We start from the raw sequence: 19,150 nt of genomic DNA, 5'->3' as shown, positions 1-19,150 counted from the left end.
TACAGCAGGCATAGTGGGAGTTGTTTCTAATGTCAAAGAAGTAGCTCCAGATATGAATTGGATACATTGTTTCATAGATAGGGAAGCGTTAACCTCCAAAGGAATGCCACCAGAATTTAAAACTGCTATACAATGCTGTAAAGCTAGTTAATTTTATTAAGGCTTGACTGTTAAATAACAGGTTATTTTCAGTACTCTGCGATGAATTGGGCAGTGAATATATACAACTTTTGCTTCATTCTGAAATTTGCTAGCTTTCCAGGGGCAAAGTACTAACAAGGTTATTTCAGTTAAGGCACGAAGTTTTATTGTTCGTAAATGAATGGAATTCTGATTTTGCATCACTCCTTGTTGACGAAACATGGTTATCAACAGTATCCTATATTTCACATAATTTTTTCGAAATTAAACAAACTAAATCTCTCTCTTCAGGGAAATTCTTTAACTGTTCTTGATGCCTAAGACAAAATAAAGGCATCCGAGAAAAAACTGCTGTTATGGATTAGTTATGTAAAAGACAGACAATTTGCCTTTTCCAACATTGGAATCCTTTTTAGTGGAAAATGATATTTTTGTTGATTCTGAGTTTCTGGAAAGGGTTTATGACCACCTCAAAACTCTGAAACAGAATTTGGAAACATATTTTCTGAATAACTTTTATAAGAAATTTCTATGGGTTCGCGATCCATTTCAGGCTTACAGGAGAATGACCTTTCGTTATCGAAAAACAGAACAGTTAATTGAACTTTCAAGTGATGGTGGGCTTAAAATGCAATTCCATGATCTTAGTTTGGCTCAATTCTAGATCTCGCCCGAATTATCTGAAGAAGCATTGAAAATTGTCATGCAGTTTTCTCCAATCAGTTTTTGAGAAAGGATTTTCATCTCTCCTTAAAATAGAAACAAAATACAGAAATTGTCTTAGTGTGCCGATCTTCGACTGAAGTTGACCAATATTGAGCCAGATATCCAGTAACTCTGCAAGGGCTGAGAAGATCAACCATCTCATTAAAAGTAAGTAGTAACATAATTATATCATATTATTTATTTGTTTAATAAAAATTAAAACTTTTTCAATGATGATACACTTTTAATCGTTTACTTCCAATTAAATTAATTATGTTTCCATATGTATTCAAAACATGCTTTTTATTTATTATGTCATAAATGGCATAGCTTTTCCCAAATATTGTTAATCCCCACATAGGTTTTTTTAAAAAAATCACATAACTTAGTGGTCCATAGAATTGTTTTAAGCATTTTACTGGTCCTTGGGCTTAGAAAGGTTGAAATGCTGAATTAAGGCAATGATGCAGAGTTTCATGCATTTCAAGGAATACATAATTAAATTTATTATAGTGCAAAATCTCTGTTTGATCCTAATGAACTCTGAGCCTAGTGTTGATGGCGTGATAAGCAAGACCTGAACTAGAAATCTTAAGTAATCTTGGTGTTTAATAAAATTAGTTTAATCCTTTATCCAAGTGTGAGCAAAGAAAGTTTGCGCCTGAAGTATCTTCAGGACTAGGGTAAAGTGATACAACACCAGGGCAACTCGTTGCAAAGGTGGAGAAAGCTACCAACACTCCTAACTCAGTATCTCCTATAATGCAAAACACATCTCCTTGCGGATATGTCTAATGTTATGCATTAGAGGAAGGGCCACTACCCAGACTAGTTTTGAACTTTATTGAGGTCTCTTCAGTGGGAGCCAGGCCCTAGTGGAAATACCAGGCAGAAGCATTAGCAGGTCATCTCTACCTATAGGAGTTGCCAAATGGTGTGCCACCCTTTTTTAATAAATTACTCTGGATTTAGAGAAAGATGTTGAAAGTTTATTTTTTCACTTGGTTAGAGTATAATAAAATTAGTTTAATCCTTTATCCAAGTGTGAGCAAACAAAGTTTGCGCCTGAAGTATCTTCAGGACTTGGGTAAAGTGATACAACACCAGGGCAACTCATTGCAAAGGTGGAGAAAGCTACCAACACTCCTAACTCAGTATCTAGTCCTGAAGATACTTCAGGCGCAAACTTTGTTTGCTCACACTTGGATAAAGGATTAAACTAATTTTATTATACTCTAACCAAGTGAAAAAATAAACTTTCAACATCTTTCTCTAAATCCAGAGTAATTTATTAAAAAAGGGTGGCACACCATTTGGCAACTCCTATAGGTAGAGATGACCTGCTAATGCTTCTGCCTGGTATTTCCACTATTTCCACTAGGGCCTGGCTCCCACTGAAGAGACCTCAATAAAGGTCGAAACTAGTCTGGGTAGTGGCCCTTCCTCTAATGCATAACATTAGACATATCCGCAAGGAGATGTGTTTTGCATTATATAGGAGATATAGGAGATACTGAGTTAGGAGTGTTGGTAGCTTTCTCCACCTTTGCAATGAGTTGCCCTGGTGTTGTATCACTTTACCCTAGTCCTGAAGATACTTCAGGCGCAAACTTTGTTTGCTCACACTTGGATAAAGGATTAAACTAATTTTATTATACTCTAACCAAGTGAAAAAATAAACTTTCATAATCTTGGTGTTCTTGGATTCTGATTTTAGCTGAATAACTAAAGTCCAGGATAGCAAAGTTGCAAAGCATCTACTAAGGATAGAGTTATAAATTACATATGAATAATTAAACTGCCTTGTGAAAATCTCATAAAACAGCTTCATTGTGCAATTATAATTAAAAAGTAACACTACTGTTACGGAGTAAGATTGCTGTTTATGTACAAGGGGGTACCCAAAAATAAACAGAATCTGAACTTTTGCACACACACATTTTCTAGTTACAGATGATGCCACCAGGCATCGTGAGTGTGCAGTTTTCTTTCACCAGTCTGGCAGGTAGCATCGTCTTGTGTGAACTGATTTGTTGTTCTGGCTGCTTTTTTGTTAGTGCTTACAAGCAAGTTTGGTGATTTTGTTATGGCTGACCACAAGAAACAGAGTGTGCATGACATTTTGTTTTCTTTTGGGTAAAACTGCAGCTGAAACAATTGTTATGCTTGGGCAAGCCTTTACGGATGACACTTTAGGTTAAAAAAAAAAACAGGTCTACGAGTGGTTTTCCCATTTCAAAAAAGGGGATATGTCAGTTGAAGACCAACCACAATCTGACCAACCTTCAACAAGCTGAAATGATGAAAACATCAAAAAGGTTCACCAGGCAATCAATGAAAATCATCGAAAGACCATTGAGCAAGTTTCTGAAGAGACAAATTTGTCATGGAATTCATGTCAGCAAATTTTAACAGAAGATTTGCAAATGAAACATGTGTCTGCTAAATTTATGCCTTGTTTGCTCACAGATTAAAAATAAATAAATAAATTGTGTTGAATGTTTGCCGTGATTTGAGGCAGCAAGTTCTTAATGACCAGAACTTTCAAAAGTTGTGACCAGGGATGAGTCTTGGCACTATGGATCCAGAAACAAAACAAGCATCAAGCCAATGAAAACATGCAAATTCACTTAAACCCAGAAAGGCTTGTCAAGTTCAAACATCAACAATGTTGATTTGTTTTCTTGATGTGAATGGAAATTGTACACAAAGAATTTGCTCCTCCTGAACAGACAGCAAACTAACATTTTTACCTCAATGTTTTGAGAAGACTGTGTGATAGTGTGTGACAAAAATGGCCAGAAATGTGGAGAAGCAGAGATTGGTTGCTGCACCATGACAATGCTTCAGCCCACACAGCCTTGTCTGTCTAACAGTTCTTGATGAAAAACAACATGGCAGTTGTTCTCCACTCTCCCTACTCATTGAATCTCTCTCTCTGTGTGATTTTTTATTATTTCCATGGTTAAAGAAAATCATGAAAGGGCAGCAATTCACTGATGTGAACAAAGTGAAAGAAAAGTTGCTGGAGGCCATAAACAGTATTTCAGTTGAACAGTAGACAAGTTCCAGAACTGTTACCAAAAGGAAACAGTTCCAGAACTGTTTCCTTCTTCAAGTGTCATCCCCTAGAAGGAGGTTGGCAGCCATGTCATGGAACTTTTTTCTTTCTTTGCTGCTCTGGAACATTTATGGTAATTCAAGCCAGTCCAATCCTTAATGTCTTCAAACCATATTCTCCTGGATCTACCTCTCCCTCTTTTTCCATCCAGTTTCCCTTCTAATATTAATTTCTGAATGCCTTCTTGTCTAGTTAGATGTCCAAAATATTTAAGTTTTCGTTCTTTAATTATTTTCATTAATGTTCTTTTCATTTTTGCTTTCTTTAAAACACTTTCATTTTTCATTTTCCCTGTCCATGATATATTTTTCTGATAGTCCACATTTCAAAAGCTTCTAATTTTTTTTCTCTGCTTCTTTATTTAGAGTCCATGTTTCACTGTTGTAGAGAAGACTTGACCAGATATAGCATTTTATTAATCTTTTTCTTGTGTATATTAATATCTCTGGATGTTAGAACAGTTTTCATATCAATAAAGGCTTTCTTGCTTTCTCTATTCTTCTTTTTATTTCTTTAAGGGAATTTAAATCCGTAAACATTTGTCCCAAATATATAAGAGACTGAACCTGTTCAATTTTCTTTTTGTTAACAGTTATGTTTAATTTCTTATTTATTAGTTCTTTTGATATAATCATGCACTTTGTTTTCTTTAAGTTAATAATTAACCCCATGTCTAAGTTTCTGTTGTAAATTTCTGTGACTAAGTTTTGAAGATCATCTTCAGATTCAGCTGTAAGGACTATGTCATCTGCATACCTGAAGTTGTTGAAGTTCCTACCCTCGACTTTTATACCCTTCAATTCTGAAATATCTTTAAAAACTTGCTCACTATATATATTATACAGTAAGGATGATAAGACATGTCCTTGTCTTACTCCCTTTTTAATTTCCAAATTGTCAGTATATGCATTATATCTTATTGAGGCCATTTGATTCCAGTATATATTTGTAATTACGTAGATATTTCCCTTTTAACCCATTATTCTGTAGGATATGTATTAATTTCTTGTGATCTATTGAATCAAATGCGTTGGTGTAATCAATAAAACAAAGATATATGCTTTTCTGGTTATCGAGACTTCTTTCACATAATGTTTTCAAATTGAAAATCCTTCTCTTGTACCTTTTGTCTTTTTGAAAACCTGATCGAGTATCTTCTATTTCTATTGATAAAGTGTCTTTTATTCTTTCTAGGATTATTCTCAGTAGTAATTTTTGTAACATGACTTGTTAAACTTATTAGTCTATATTCTGAACATTCAAAAGTTCTTGGAATTTTGGGAATAGTGACAAAGATGGATTTCCTTAGATCATCAGAGATGTATCCTAGATGTTATTAAAAATAACCTTTAGGTCATTAATTGTGTTTTCATTTAATTTCTTTAACAATTCAATAAGGATCTGATCAGGGGCTTGGTGTTTTACCTGTTCTCATTTGACTTAGAGCATATTCTATTTCTGCATGTGTAATTGGTTCGCCATCCATATTTTGTATATCTGGTGCATCTGTATGATCAGAGTCGAACAGTTTTTTCCCACATATTCTTTCCATCTTTTTAAGATATTTTGTGTCTCAGTGAGCATTTTTCCATTTTGATCTTTTATACAAAGATTATGATTGAGATTTTTCTTTTTATTTGTCAGAGCTTGGATTGACTTATGCATTTTTTTGCTATCGTGTTTGTTGTCCAATTCCTCTATTTCTTTACATTTTTCATTTAGCTACTTGTCTTTAGCCTTCCTTCATTCATTTTTTATAATTTTACTGAGTATTCTATACTGTTGTGTACTTTTCTTTTTTCATCTTTCATTCATGAGTTCTAATATTGATTCTGTCATCTAAGGTTTTTTCTTATCGTATTTAATTTTTGGAATAATCTTGTTAGCTGTCTCATATATTGCACTTCTAAAATTTGACCATCTGTTTTCAATTTCCTCTGTGTTGCAAAGTATATTGTCTTCTGTTTTATATCCTACATGATCTAATTTCTTCCTAATTTCTGAGTTATGCATCATTATGTTGTCAAGTATATTTAGAGCTGTCTTTCAGTATGACTATTTTTAGAAATGTTTTTTAGTTTAATTTTTAAAGTAGATACAACAGGGTTATGGTCTAAACCTATATCAGCACCTGGGTTCATTTTAATGTTAGTTATATTATTTTTGTATCTATTATTTATCATTATGAAATCTGTTTGGTTTCTTATAGAGTTATCTGGGTTTGTCCAAGTATATAGTCTGCGCTTTGGATGTTGAAAGAAAGTATTCATTATACGTAGATTGTTTTGAATGCAGAAATGTATCAATCTCTTGCCTCTTTCATTTCTTTTGCCCAATCCAAATTTTCCAACAACTGGATTTTCTTCCCCTTCTCTAACCTTTGCATTAAAGTCACCCATCCCTGAGTATCTCATTTGATTTTACATATTCTATAGATTTTTGTAAGTTATTATAAAAATCTTTTTCTTCATCATTGTGAGTCATTGTTGGCGCATAAACCTGATAATTATGATGTTAAAAGGCTTTGTGGCTAATTTAATAAGCATCATTCTTTCATTTATGGGTCACAGCCCCATTACAGATTTAAAGATGTCTTTCTTAATCATGAAACCTACTCCATATTTATGCTTCTCTCCACCAGAATATACAAACATAGTCATCTTTTTCTAGTTTTCCCATCTTGTTTCACTAATTCCCATCACTTTAAATCTTTTCATTTCCTCTATGAGGTTGTCAAAATTCCTTAGTTTATATAATATTCTCACATTCCAAGTTCCAACTTTCAAGACTCTATTTCTTGTTTTCAAACGAGGAATATCAAATTCCAACCTTCCTTTCAGATACGACATCATAGAGTGTATTTGCATCACTCATTTTACTCACAGTTCCAGTGTCTTCTTCCCTGTAACTATTTACTTGGGATGTTGCAGAGGTTCCAACTTCCAAAGCATAGCTTGTAAGATATTTCTGTTTTTCCATGGTCTGGTCGACTATAGGATAGTAACGTGGTGAGGCCCCGATCTCTTCCACATCTACAATATCCAGCTAACTTGGCTCACATTGCCAGCCATTGATCTGTATTCAGATTCTTCCATCTGCCAGTTGTTTCACATTGCTGTTGATAACTGAATTCTTCTGCCAATGATGAAACAGCAGATGTTATTGCAGTCCTAACATCTTAGCCATTTTTCAAGGTTCTCTGTAAGCCTTCATGGCTACCATATCAGCCCGAGGCACACAAAGTCCCCACCATGCTTCACCTTACAAAGCCATCCTCTACTTTTATGCTGCTTCCACCCTCCATAACATGGACACAGGGTTGGACTTTGAAGAAGAAGTTCCAGAACTGTTTCCAGCAGTGGAAAAAACATTGGGATAAGTACATACTCACGTGGAGAATACTTTGAAGGAACTAGAATATGGTATACTATAAACTTTACTTATGTATATTATTAACTTTATTATTTTTTTTTTTTAATTTTGGTTATTTTTGGATACTCCCTTGTATATGTGTGTTCCAGTACCACATGCATGCACACACACACACATAATATAGATCATATCTATCACACATTAGTGTTACATGTGGGCTAGGAGTTTGAAATTGATAACATTAGTGCCATTTTAAATATGATTCATTATAATGAAGAATGTTAGGATGCATATTATTTATTGTTTTTTTTTTTATCTCCCTACTTTGCTGGAATCCCACTCATATGTGGAAACCAGTGGCACATTTAATACCAGGAACCCTGATCCAGGAACTAAACATGAAATTTATTCTAAGCACTTCGAAATTCTAATAAACAGGGTGATGGTCTTACAGAAGGTAAAAAAAAGTGGTCAATGACCTAAAATTCAGTGATGATGATACCGATAATTTATAAAAGTTTGCCTTAGATATGTGAGTTGGTTTTCTGATGGAAAAAAAAAACAACTACTTTTTCATATTAAATATTTTTTTACTTTTAAGTTTTATTCTATATATTAGTTATTATGAGGATTTCATTCACCCTTGCTTTAGGATTATAGTCACACAGTGGGACATACTTATGAATTGGCTGCTTATGTTCATTGCTGTGCTGCACCACAACCTAGTCAACTGATGACTGCCTGGAGGAGCAATAAAAATGCACTTCTTAATTTATTAAAACAGGTAAAAAAATTAAATGTAACTCAAGAATCAATACAAAAAAATGAATGTGTAGCATTATTTATTTATTTGTGTTATTGTTATCTATGGGGAGTATGGAAAGTTCTAAGCAACACCAAGAACAAAAATGATAAAGCAACCGATTAACCACAAAAAAGAACATAAGTTATCTTCATAACTCTGTCACTAGTTATGTTCTTTCTTGTGGTATATCAGTTGCTTTGATATAAAATGATATAATTAGTCAGTCTGGTTGGCCGAGTGGTTAGCATATCCACTCTCCAGCCAAAAAGGCTGTGGGTTCGAATCTTGTCCTGGGTATGGATGTTTGTGATTGTCTGTAGAAATGCTAGTGGTGGTGGGCAGTAGACAGCATTGGTGTAGTTGGTGGAGACAAGAGAGTTGTAGAGCAGGTGCCCTCCCTCGATGATTCTTTGGACTCCCTAGAGGTGTCATGTAATAATAATAATAATATCATTTTGTTCTAAGTGTTTATCAGATGTATACTATAAACACTTAGGTGAACACTTAAACACTTTAAATGTATATAATTAAACATTTAAAGCCATAAATGTATATAATTAAACATTTAAAGCCATATATATATATATATATATATATATATATATATATACACAGGGTGTTCGGGATAAATTTGACATATTTATAATTAATTATATTTTTCCGTAAGTTACATGTATTAACACACACTTCTCTTCATTTAAAAGTTTGGACCCTTCTTCATTCATAGACAAGATGTCAGAAAGGATGGATAGCTGGAACCCACCTGAATCATGGAAGAGAATAACTTGTATCATGATGATTCGTGCCCGCCATCAAAATAAGGATATTACGACTGCTGCCCAATGCTCCCTGAATACAGTAAAAACAATCAGGCATGAACTAGAGACTTGCAATGGTGACTACGAGGATGTAGCAAGAAGAAAGATCCCTAGCAGACGATCTGATTGCGTTCGTACAGCAGAATTCCTCGCAAATCTGCAGGAACAGGTGTTGAAGAACCCTGGCATTGGAATTCGGGCTTTGTTCGTGGAGTTGCTAACTGTAGTCAAGCCCTGGATAACAAGGGTAGCCAATGGTAGGCCGTATGTATGGCAGCAGGATTCGGCCCCTTGCCACACCTCTGGGAAAAGTCAAAAATGGTTGTCTGAAAATTTCTACGACTTCACCAGTCCAAATGTTTGGCCTCCAAACTCCCCAGACCTTAACCCCATGGATTATTTTGTATGGGGCGCAGTTGAAAAAGACACCAATCGCACTTCCAGTAATACAAAAGCCCAGTTAATGGATAAAATTAAAACAGTTTTTGCGGCCCTTCCCAGGGAGACTGTAGCATCAGCTTGTTCGAGGTTCCGAAGCAGAATTGAAGCTGTGATCGATGCTAATGGTGGTTATTTTGAGTAAATCTTGTTGATAGTATTGTAATTAACTCTGCCTGTAATGTTTTTTGTCAATTCATTAAATTTAATAGATACAAAGAAGATTTTCTTTTTCCTTACGAAACTGTCAAATTTATCCCGAACACCCTGTATATATATATATATATATATATATATATATATATATATATATATATGAGGGGTGTGACTTTAAATGTTTAATTATATACACAGTAAAATGCGATTATCTGGGGTTCAATTATCCATCAGGTAGGATTAACTGCTGTGGTCGTCTGTAATGACGTCTGTTAAATAACAGACGTCATTACTGTATATTTTAAATTACATTGCATCATTCGTGGACATATAAGAAAAATAAAACAAATTAATGCTACAAAGAAAACAAGTAAAAATCATGGACTTTCAATCTAAAGTTTAAAAATATTCAATTTTGTATTTACATACTACAAGAATGTTTATTTATGTTATTTTTTATGTATTTAATCCAATAAAACATAATTTTGATTTGCAGTGTTTTTTCAATTAGCTAGCTTTCAATAGTGCCCCCCAATTACTATGGATAATTAATAGTTTTATTTTGTGTGTGTGCATAAAATCTTTTTTTTTTACAGAATATGGAAATTTTGCTCCAGAATATATCAGAATTTGTTAGCATATCCAATCTCCAACCTGTTGTTTGGAGATTGGATATGCTAACTATTCAGCCACCCAGGCCAACACACTTATAAATGAGAGTTATTTTATGTTCATACTTATTTTATGACATTTATCAGATATGAAAATATGCTGAAGATCAGTGGTCATTCTTCACTTTTGATCTAAATTCTCATTTGCTTCCATACTTATATTTAGCTTACAATTACTTTGTGGTTTCTTTTACGGTTAAATGATAAAACTTTAATAACATTAAAATTTTATGTTTCAACCTTTACATTAGTATGTGTGTACTTATTAGTATGCATACTGCATTAAAGAAACTAGCACTGCATTATTAATTAATTTGCATGGTTGTCCACTGTTTCTGATAATTCTATTCAATATTGATAATACTAGTCAATAACATTGAGGAACCATGAATGGACAGAAAGTTAACCTTGTTAACACTGAATTTGAAGACCTGCAGATTATACTTTGCATTCCTCTTTTGCACTACTATGTCTTTTTATTAGAAGAATACAAGTGGGAAGCTTGTTTACAAAAGAATATTTAAGATGATTAATTGTTTCATAAAACACATAGAGTTAATGAAACCTACATAAAAAAACTGGGGTAAAATGGAAATCATTTAATATTCTAATTTTCAGAAGATCCTTAATGTGTCCATTACAATACAATTTTACTACCATAAAATATGCCAAATATCCAGCATTTATTAACAACTCCATCACTCCAAAATCAGCACAAATTAATTTATTGATGTTGGCCTGAAGAAACTACAATATGCTACAAGATTTCATTAGTCCAGTGATTGATAATTAATTTGAATGTAATTTTATATTTGTCAACATGCCACACCATCTACGAAGGTGGCCCGGAAAGTTCTCGGCCTAACAATGAAAAAACAAATTTATAATTTCAAAATTATTTTTATTTTTCAACATAATCTCCCTTATGACTAATACAATTATTCCAGCAATGCTCCAGCACTATTATCCTGTACCTTCTCAGTAAGATCTGCAAAATATCCCTTTACAGCTGCAATCACCTCTTGATTCGAAGAAAAATGCTAACTAGCGAGGAAGAGTTTTTGGAAGAAAAAGAAGTCAGAGGGAGCCAAATCAGGGGGAATAGGGTGGATGTTCTAACAATTCATAGTGCAGATCCCTTAATTTTCCCATTGCCAAAACGCCTTTGTGGGCAGATGCATTGTCCTCATGAAAGATGATTTTTTTCTTCTGCAAACTGGGTGTTTTTTCATGAATTTTTTTCATCTAGTCTGGTTAAAAGATCAGATTAATATGCCCTGGTTATTGTTTTTTGCCCTTTTCAAGATAATTAATAAACAAAATGACTTTTGCATCCCAAAACACTGATGCCATGACCTTTCTTCCTGATGGAAAAGACTTCGTCTTCTTTGCAATTGAACAACCGGCTTCTGTCCACTGTTTTGACTCTGGTGTGTAATGGTGAATCCAAGTCTCATCCATAGTAATAAATCTATGCACAAAATTAGTTTTATTCTTGTTAAAATGCTCCAAGCACTGTTCTGAGATTTTCATGAGAGTGCATTTTTTATCTGCTGTGAGCAAGCACGGCACCCATCTTGCGCAAAGCTTTTTCATTTGCAATTCTTCATGCAAAATATATCCTACACGTTATTTTGAAATGCCTAGAGTATCGGCAAATGAGACTATAGGTGAAATTTCACCCACTTTAACTCGCCAGTCATTCAATACCATATCATGCACTTGATCAATGATTTCTGGTGTTGTTACACTTTTTGGACGTCTTCACATGGATCATCTTCAAGGCTGGTATAGCCACGTTTAAACTCGGTAGTCCATTTCTTAATTGTCGAAAATGAAGGAGAAGAGTGACCATAATCTTTTATGAACTTCAAATGAATTTCTTTTGATGTTAAACCTTCTTTTACAAAGAATTTTATAACTGCACGATACTCAGTTTTATCCATTTCAAGGGATACAGACAACACGTTTGCTTCAGACAGCTGAATAAAACAAACTACTTGATAGAATGACTTGCAATTTCAGGTGGATGCTTATGACAGATGTACCAACTTAGAAAAAAATATTGCCGATAGTGTTGCCACCTATGGTCGAGGACGAGAACTTTTCAAGCCACCCTTGTATAAAAATTTTTACGGTGTTACCCTGAATGATTCAGAATGCCTGGTGAAGAAAAGTGAATGATGATTGTGGTAGAGTTCTGATAATTCCATCTAAAAAAGGAGAAATAAAACAATGTGAGAATTTACAAATTACAGAGGAATTTCCCTACCAAGTGTTCAAGATAAAATTTATGCAAGCATACTTAAAAAAAGCTAAGAAAACTTCTGGAAGAGAAACTTGGAGAAAAATCTAGGTTTAGGCCAAATATCAGTTGTCAGGATTCAGATTTCTCTCTCTCTCTCTCTCATATATATATATATATATATATATATATATATATATATATATATATATATATATATATATATATATATATATATATATATATATATATATATATATATATATATATATATATATGCGCGCGCGCGCGCACACACACACACACACACACACACACACACTCTCTCTCTCTCTCTTGTTCATCATTTTTGAGTCACATTATGTAAGAAAGTAGCTTTTAAACCTAATATCAAAATTGGAGATATCAAATTTAGCTTTCTGCTTTATGCAGATGATGTACTTTAGTAAATCCATTGTGAGTCTTCATGATTATTTAACTAAATTGAATAACAAATTTTATAAAAATCAGCAATTAAAATCTCAAAACTATGAAAGTTAGCAAAACCATAGAAAACTTTAACTGCATTCTCACTGGAGAACTCAATAGAACAAGTAAACTATTTCAGCTATTTAGGAATGGTTTTTAATGAAGATGGTTTCAATTTCAATGTGGTAAGAATTCTTTAGCTACTTTATTGCAAAATGCTAAAATGAAATAAGTCAGGATATCCAATGCAAGTGCTAAATATAGAAACCAGTTGCATTTCTGTCTAAGCAGCAATGCCCTACAGTTACAATATTAGAGAGGGGGATGAAAAGTTCTGATAAATGCCTAGAACAAAAAGCAACTGATATAACCACAAGAAAGAACATGTCTTGAAACCCTTTTACCCCCATGTTTCATCGAATTGTATAATTTGTTCTTTTTCTTTTAGGATATATGAAAAGACATCAGAAGTTTTGAAGAAATTTAAACACACAGAGGTGTGGGCCATCATCAAGTTTTTCTTGTTGCAAGAAAAGTCTGCAACTGAGATTCACTTTGTGTAAGACTTTGGTGGACTGTGTCCCAGCATATTCAACAGTTGCTAGACATCCTGAAACAACAAATTCCCCTGGTAAAGAAGACCTTCCACCGTGATCACATCTGGAAACATTGATGCAGTGCATGCCATGATCTTTGATGATAGACGAATACCAGCCAGAAACATTGCAAAGACTGGGGATATCTAGGGAACAAGTTGTGGTCATTATCCACTAACATCTGGACAATGCAGAAGCTCTCAGCGAAGCGGGACCCCAAATTTGAATACTAACCAAAAGAGAGAATGTGTGCTGTCATCTCAAGGGATTTAGGGTCATTTTGAGAAATCAGATACAAATTTTTTGTTTCGTATTGTAACAGTTGATGAAACATGGCTTCATCACAATGACCCAGAGACCAAATAATGGTCAATGGAGTTGAAGCACAAAGGTTCTCCATGGTCAAATAAGTTTTGAACTCAGAAATCAACAGGGAAGGTTCTTGCAATTGTCTTTTGGGATGTGGATGTCATAATCCTTATCAAGTACTCAAAAAAGTTGAAACTCTTACAGCATCAGTTTATCAACAGCTCTGAAGGAATTGAAGGAGGTACCGAAGGAATAACGCCGCAAGAAAGTGAGCTGAGGCATGGTGCTTTGGCAGGGCAACATACTTGCTCACTCTGCTTATGAAACCAAACAGACAATAAATAACTTTGGCTTTCAATGTCTTCCTCACCCACCCTGTCCACCAGACCTGGCCCACCTGATCATTTCCTATTCGCACGTTTAAAGAAACACTTGAATGGAACAAAATTTACCACAAATGAAGTCATTTCTTCAGCTGAGGATTGCAACAAGGGAAAGACTTTTTGCCCAGAGGATTGCAAATGATGCAGCAGCGTTGTAACAAGTGTATAACACTATGTGGGGAATATATAGAATAATGTATGTGTTACATGGTTCTATCTCAATTTCTTCATGGTAATTATCACAACTTTTCAGCATACCCTCGTATGCCTTTGTATACCTTTTAGAGTTAACTCAGTGATAACAGCTAAAATGCTTAAAATACAAAAAAAAAAAAAAAAAAAAGTTACATACCAAGTTTTATCACTTCAAGCATGGACGATCAAAGTGTTAAACAGTTCCTTACCTGGTGACATTATTACCACTTCTCCTATTAAGTCATTTAAAAAAAGTTTGTTGAAAGAAAAAGATTTATCAATTGGTTTCCCAACCCTTAATACTTAATGTCCTATCAGCTAACTTTTCATGGGTGTAATAGCCAGTTAATAAATAAAATAAATTACTTCAAAAAATTGAAGGAGATAAATAGTAATACAGATGTGGTAGAAAATATTCAAGTTTATCACTGTCTGGATTCCATATTAAAGGTAGAAAAAAAGTTAAGCTGCACTAAATATATTATTGTTCTATTCTTATTTTACCCAAGCGAACAAAAGAGTTCATGTGAGATATTTTCACAGTTAAGGTACTAGTATGTAGAGCGCAGTTACTTTACCTTCACATTAAGTTGCTCTTTATATCCTACAATATATATAGTGCATGTTCATTCTCAAGAATGTATAATGCTGTGTGCTAATTTGGAAGTCACTACTGATTGCAGTTTTGAAACTATTGAGGTTATAAGTGGAAGCTAGACTTGTGGAGATCCTAGGAGCTATCTCTGTCAGAATCCATATATTATTATATATCTACACTACTTAATCACCATCTGTTATCATCTTCTACCTACCAATAGTATTTTTTTGTTTGTAAATTGTGTGTGTGTGTGTGTGTGTGTGTGTGTGTGTGTGTGTGTGTGTGTGTGTGTGTGTGTGTGTGTGTGTGTGTGTGTGTGTTTCTGACCAGTTTGTCCATATGCAGGAAGAAAAACCAGTTTCCTGGAGAAAAAACCCTGTTACCTTTGTATGAGATCAAAAAGCCAATATAAAGATTCTTCTTATGCTGACAGTAACTGAACTCATATCTTTTCCAATTGAAGGGCTGTGTTCTTCCAGTTGTGCTATAGAGTGCTTAATGTAATGATATTGAAGGTACTTGATATAATATACTCACAAATGAGATTTTGGCACTGGGATCTGAAGACATTTAAAGCTGTATCATGATAACTGTAGCAAGTTTTTTCCAGATATTATAATGGTATGGTTGTGCACCATTTTTCTACTTGTATATGGGAAATGATACCTGCTGTTGAGATAGTTCCTAATATCTCCATGAGTGCACTTTCCACTGATGAGTCCACTAAAGATCAAAACTAGTCTGCATTAGTGTGATTTTTCACTATGCATGGCTTATAAATACCTTAAGAAGGGAGTATACTGTGTTTTTATAAAAAATACAAAGATTTCACTTTGAAGTTGCAAATATGTCTTTATAATTTGATGTGAAACTCAAAGTGTGCTTATTTCATATTTATTAGTTTAGATTTCAGTCAGTGTTTTGATGAAATTGCCTTTCTGTTCATTTTAGTATATTTTCAATGAATAAACTTTTGACCAGTTAGTATTTTCATTGTGTTATCTATCAGTGAATTACATTTGTTTAAATGTCTTTCACTGAATTATAAGCCAGTAAATTGTTTTCTTGATTTGATTTTTTTTTTTTTCTGTCGGATTTTCTTTCAGTGAATTCCTTTTTGGTGACCTTTCTTCATACCTGCCAATCCATCTATTGGTTCCATTGTGTGGATGAATATTTTGGCAAATATAGGTTTATGACATAAAGACTATAGCCGATATATTAAGATCAAATTTACTGTAAAAGAAAAATGAGAAGAAAGAAGACCATAAACTACCTTTTCAGTTGAAAATGAAGCATATGTACATATGAACCGAAAGCAGTGAAAGATAGCTTTGCAAATAAATGCACAACCCCTAACTAGAGATTATCCACACTCATGGCAAACTCTACAAACACTAATAGCATCACCTTAAAGGAATCTCAAGACAGATATCCAAATTTTTCAGGTGGTTTAATTTGCATTATACTTTCAGAAAAACTGGATTTAACTAAAGATTGCTTCCATTATAATTTCCAGACTCTATAGATATTTTAATATGAACAGATTTACAGATTGTCAAAGTTTGATTGTGGAATCTTGGGGACATGGATAAACTTCATCCCTCTCAGGATCAAATTCACATTATTAACATCCCCTCCACACACACAGAAATAAATTCCACAGTGTATGTTCTTTAAGGAATTTGGTAATGGCCATTTTGAATGCACCTGCGCTTAATAAAAATGACTGTATTTGGCAGTAGTCAGTGTTAACTTCTTCTGCTACTCATGCTTTTTTTTTTCCCACACCTAACTCAAATGCTGAAATATTAGTAGCTAAGTACTTAAATAAATTAAATAAATACCTTATTTCTTTTCTTTTTGTGTTGTGAGAATTAAACTACAAAAATCAATGATTCTGGTAAAGCTCATACATTAGTTATTCATAGATATTTTTTAAAGGAATTATAGCACAGACTATACTTAACTACAATAATTTAATTAATACTTCCAATATTTCAACACAGTCAAATTGCCATCATCAAGGAATGAATATAATATTAATGTGCACACAGACACTACACTAAATAATGAAGATGAAGGTCTTCTTCCAGCATATCCTATGACAGTCATCCAAAGCACAATCAACAAGTCATGAGTGCATGTAACGTGGTGGAAACAGATACTGGCTGTCCTGCCTGATTAGATAGTTTAAAATAGCAAGGAACCTGGTTAACACTTGGCAAGCCCAGGGATTGTTGCTGGTCTTTCATAGAGCAGATAAGGAATGCTAATTTTTATATAGTCTGTAAGCGGTTGAAAGGTTGTGCTTTTTTTTAGGATTTCATTTTCATTTAGTTTTTCATATATGTCTTTGATATATGCAATGGTGATAGCTTTGGCACAGTCTGTTCCAGGCTCTCTCCACAGAACTTAACCACATTTACACGACCTTCTTAGCCAGTGGCTACATCTCCCACCATATCCAAAAAAATATTAAAACTCCAAAACCACGCATCCCATTTCCCTCTCCAGAATAACATTGTGATAAAAATTAAATATTGATTGCTAACATAAAGGAGTTTTCTTTGTTTATAAAGTATGATTGAATTAAAAGATGGAATGACAGCATAGGCATAAATGAAAGAAGGATTAATAATATAGATATTTACAAATTATACTAGAGCAGCATGGTCTGTTTTAAATTTTTAAAATTATTTTTAATTAGATTACTCTTTTAATAAACATTCATTCATCTTCAAGGCCCACCTTTCCTAACTGGGTCGTGGGGGCAGCAGCTGCAAGAGGAACTTCCAATGGTCACAGTCCTCTGCCACCAAGCTCAGGTGTTCTGGTGGGACTCCCAAACGTGTCCACCTAAGGTTTTGGATATAATCTATCCAGCAAGTCCTTGGCCTTCCATCCCCTAGCTTGGCAAAGAGGGCCTGCTGGGGGGGGGGCTCTCTTGTGACATTCTGACCAGGTGCTTGTACTAACGTAACTGTGATCTCTCAGCACTGAGAAGCAATGGTCGAGTATTGAGGGTTTCCTGAATTGTAGAGCTTCTGACTCTGTTGAGTCTTGTCAGCCCGGCAGCCCCTCGAAGGAACCTCATTTCAGCCGCTTGGATTCGTGTCTGCATTCTTTCAGTCATTACCCAACTCTCGTGACCATAGGTGAGGATGGGGATGTAGACTGTATTGAAGACAGCCAGCTTTGTTTTCTGGCTTAACTCCTGCTTCTACTGAAAGGCCAAGCTCCCACAGTATTGCTCTTGCTGAGACAATCCAAGTATCTAGCTCTTTGTCCCACTTTCCATCACTCATAAATATGGACCCAAGGTATTTAAACTTCTCCACCTGCCTCAGCGGGACTCCACTCACATACAGAGTGTACTGGGATGGTTGTCTTGAGACCACAAATGTTTCAGTTTTGGCCAGGCCACACTGTTTCAGTGTGGCCTGGAAAAACATTGTTCTTCATTCTGTCTTCTGCATGCTACAAACCTAAGCAGGGTCTGCTGGAGGTTATCTATGGAAGAGCTAAGCAGAACTAGGTCATCTGCAAAAAGCAGATGTCTAATGCTATGTCTTTCAATTCTGACACACTCACTGCCTCGGCTGTGCCTATCAATCCAGTCCATAAATATTATGAAAAGGAGGGGTGGCAGAACTCACCCTTGGCGGAGGCCAATGGAGACTGTGAAAGGTTCAGACTTTGTGCTGTTTACCCTGACACAAAACTCCGGGTATTCATACAGGGACTTGATGGCAGCTAATAGTTGGCCATCCACTCCATACTCCTATGCTACTTGCCAAAGCTTGTCCCGAGGAACCAAGTCATATGCCTTCTCCAAGTCCACAAAACATGTGTAGACAGTCTTGGCATATTCCCAAGATTTCTCAAAGACTTTCCTTAAAGTGAAGATTTGGTCAGTTGTGCTTCTACCAGGACGAAAGCCACATTGTTCTTCCTGGAACTTTGACTTAACTATGCTCCTGCACCTTCTTTCCAAGCACCTAGCATATACTTTCCCAGGCAGGCTGAGCAGAGAGATGCCAGATAGTTGCTGCAATCTCTCTTGTCTACCTTCTTGAAGACTGGTATTATTATGCCTGTCTGCCATTGCTTTGATGCTCACCCAGAC

The 19,150-nt window shown here is 34.8% G+C and overlaps 1 protein-coding gene across 1 annotated transcript in view; it reads left to right on the top strand.

Annotated features, from left to right (window-relative positions):
• Positions 1–19,150, top strand: part of LOC150093582 (carboxypeptidase D-like) — a 506,393-nt gene that overhangs the window by 442,520 nt on the left and 44,723 nt on the right. The window contains exon 22 of the mRNA XM_090413049.1: positions 7,992–8,123. Within this exon, the coding sequence (XP_090269175.1) occupies positions 7,992–8,123 (132 nt within the window). The remainder of the gene's footprint in view (positions 1–7,991; positions 8,124–19,150) is intronic.

The sequence above is a fragment of the Typopeltis vanoorti genome, chromosome 23 (assembly GCF_054136105.1).
Source record: "Typopeltis vanoorti isolate ZY-2024b chromosome 23, IOZ_Tvanoo_1.0, whole genome shotgun sequence".
Classification (NCBI taxonomy): Eukaryota; Metazoa; Arthropoda; class Arachnida; order Uropygi; family Thelyphonidae; genus Typopeltis; species Typopeltis vanoorti.
This window is presented reverse-complemented; position numbering and strand designations above follow the sequence as displayed.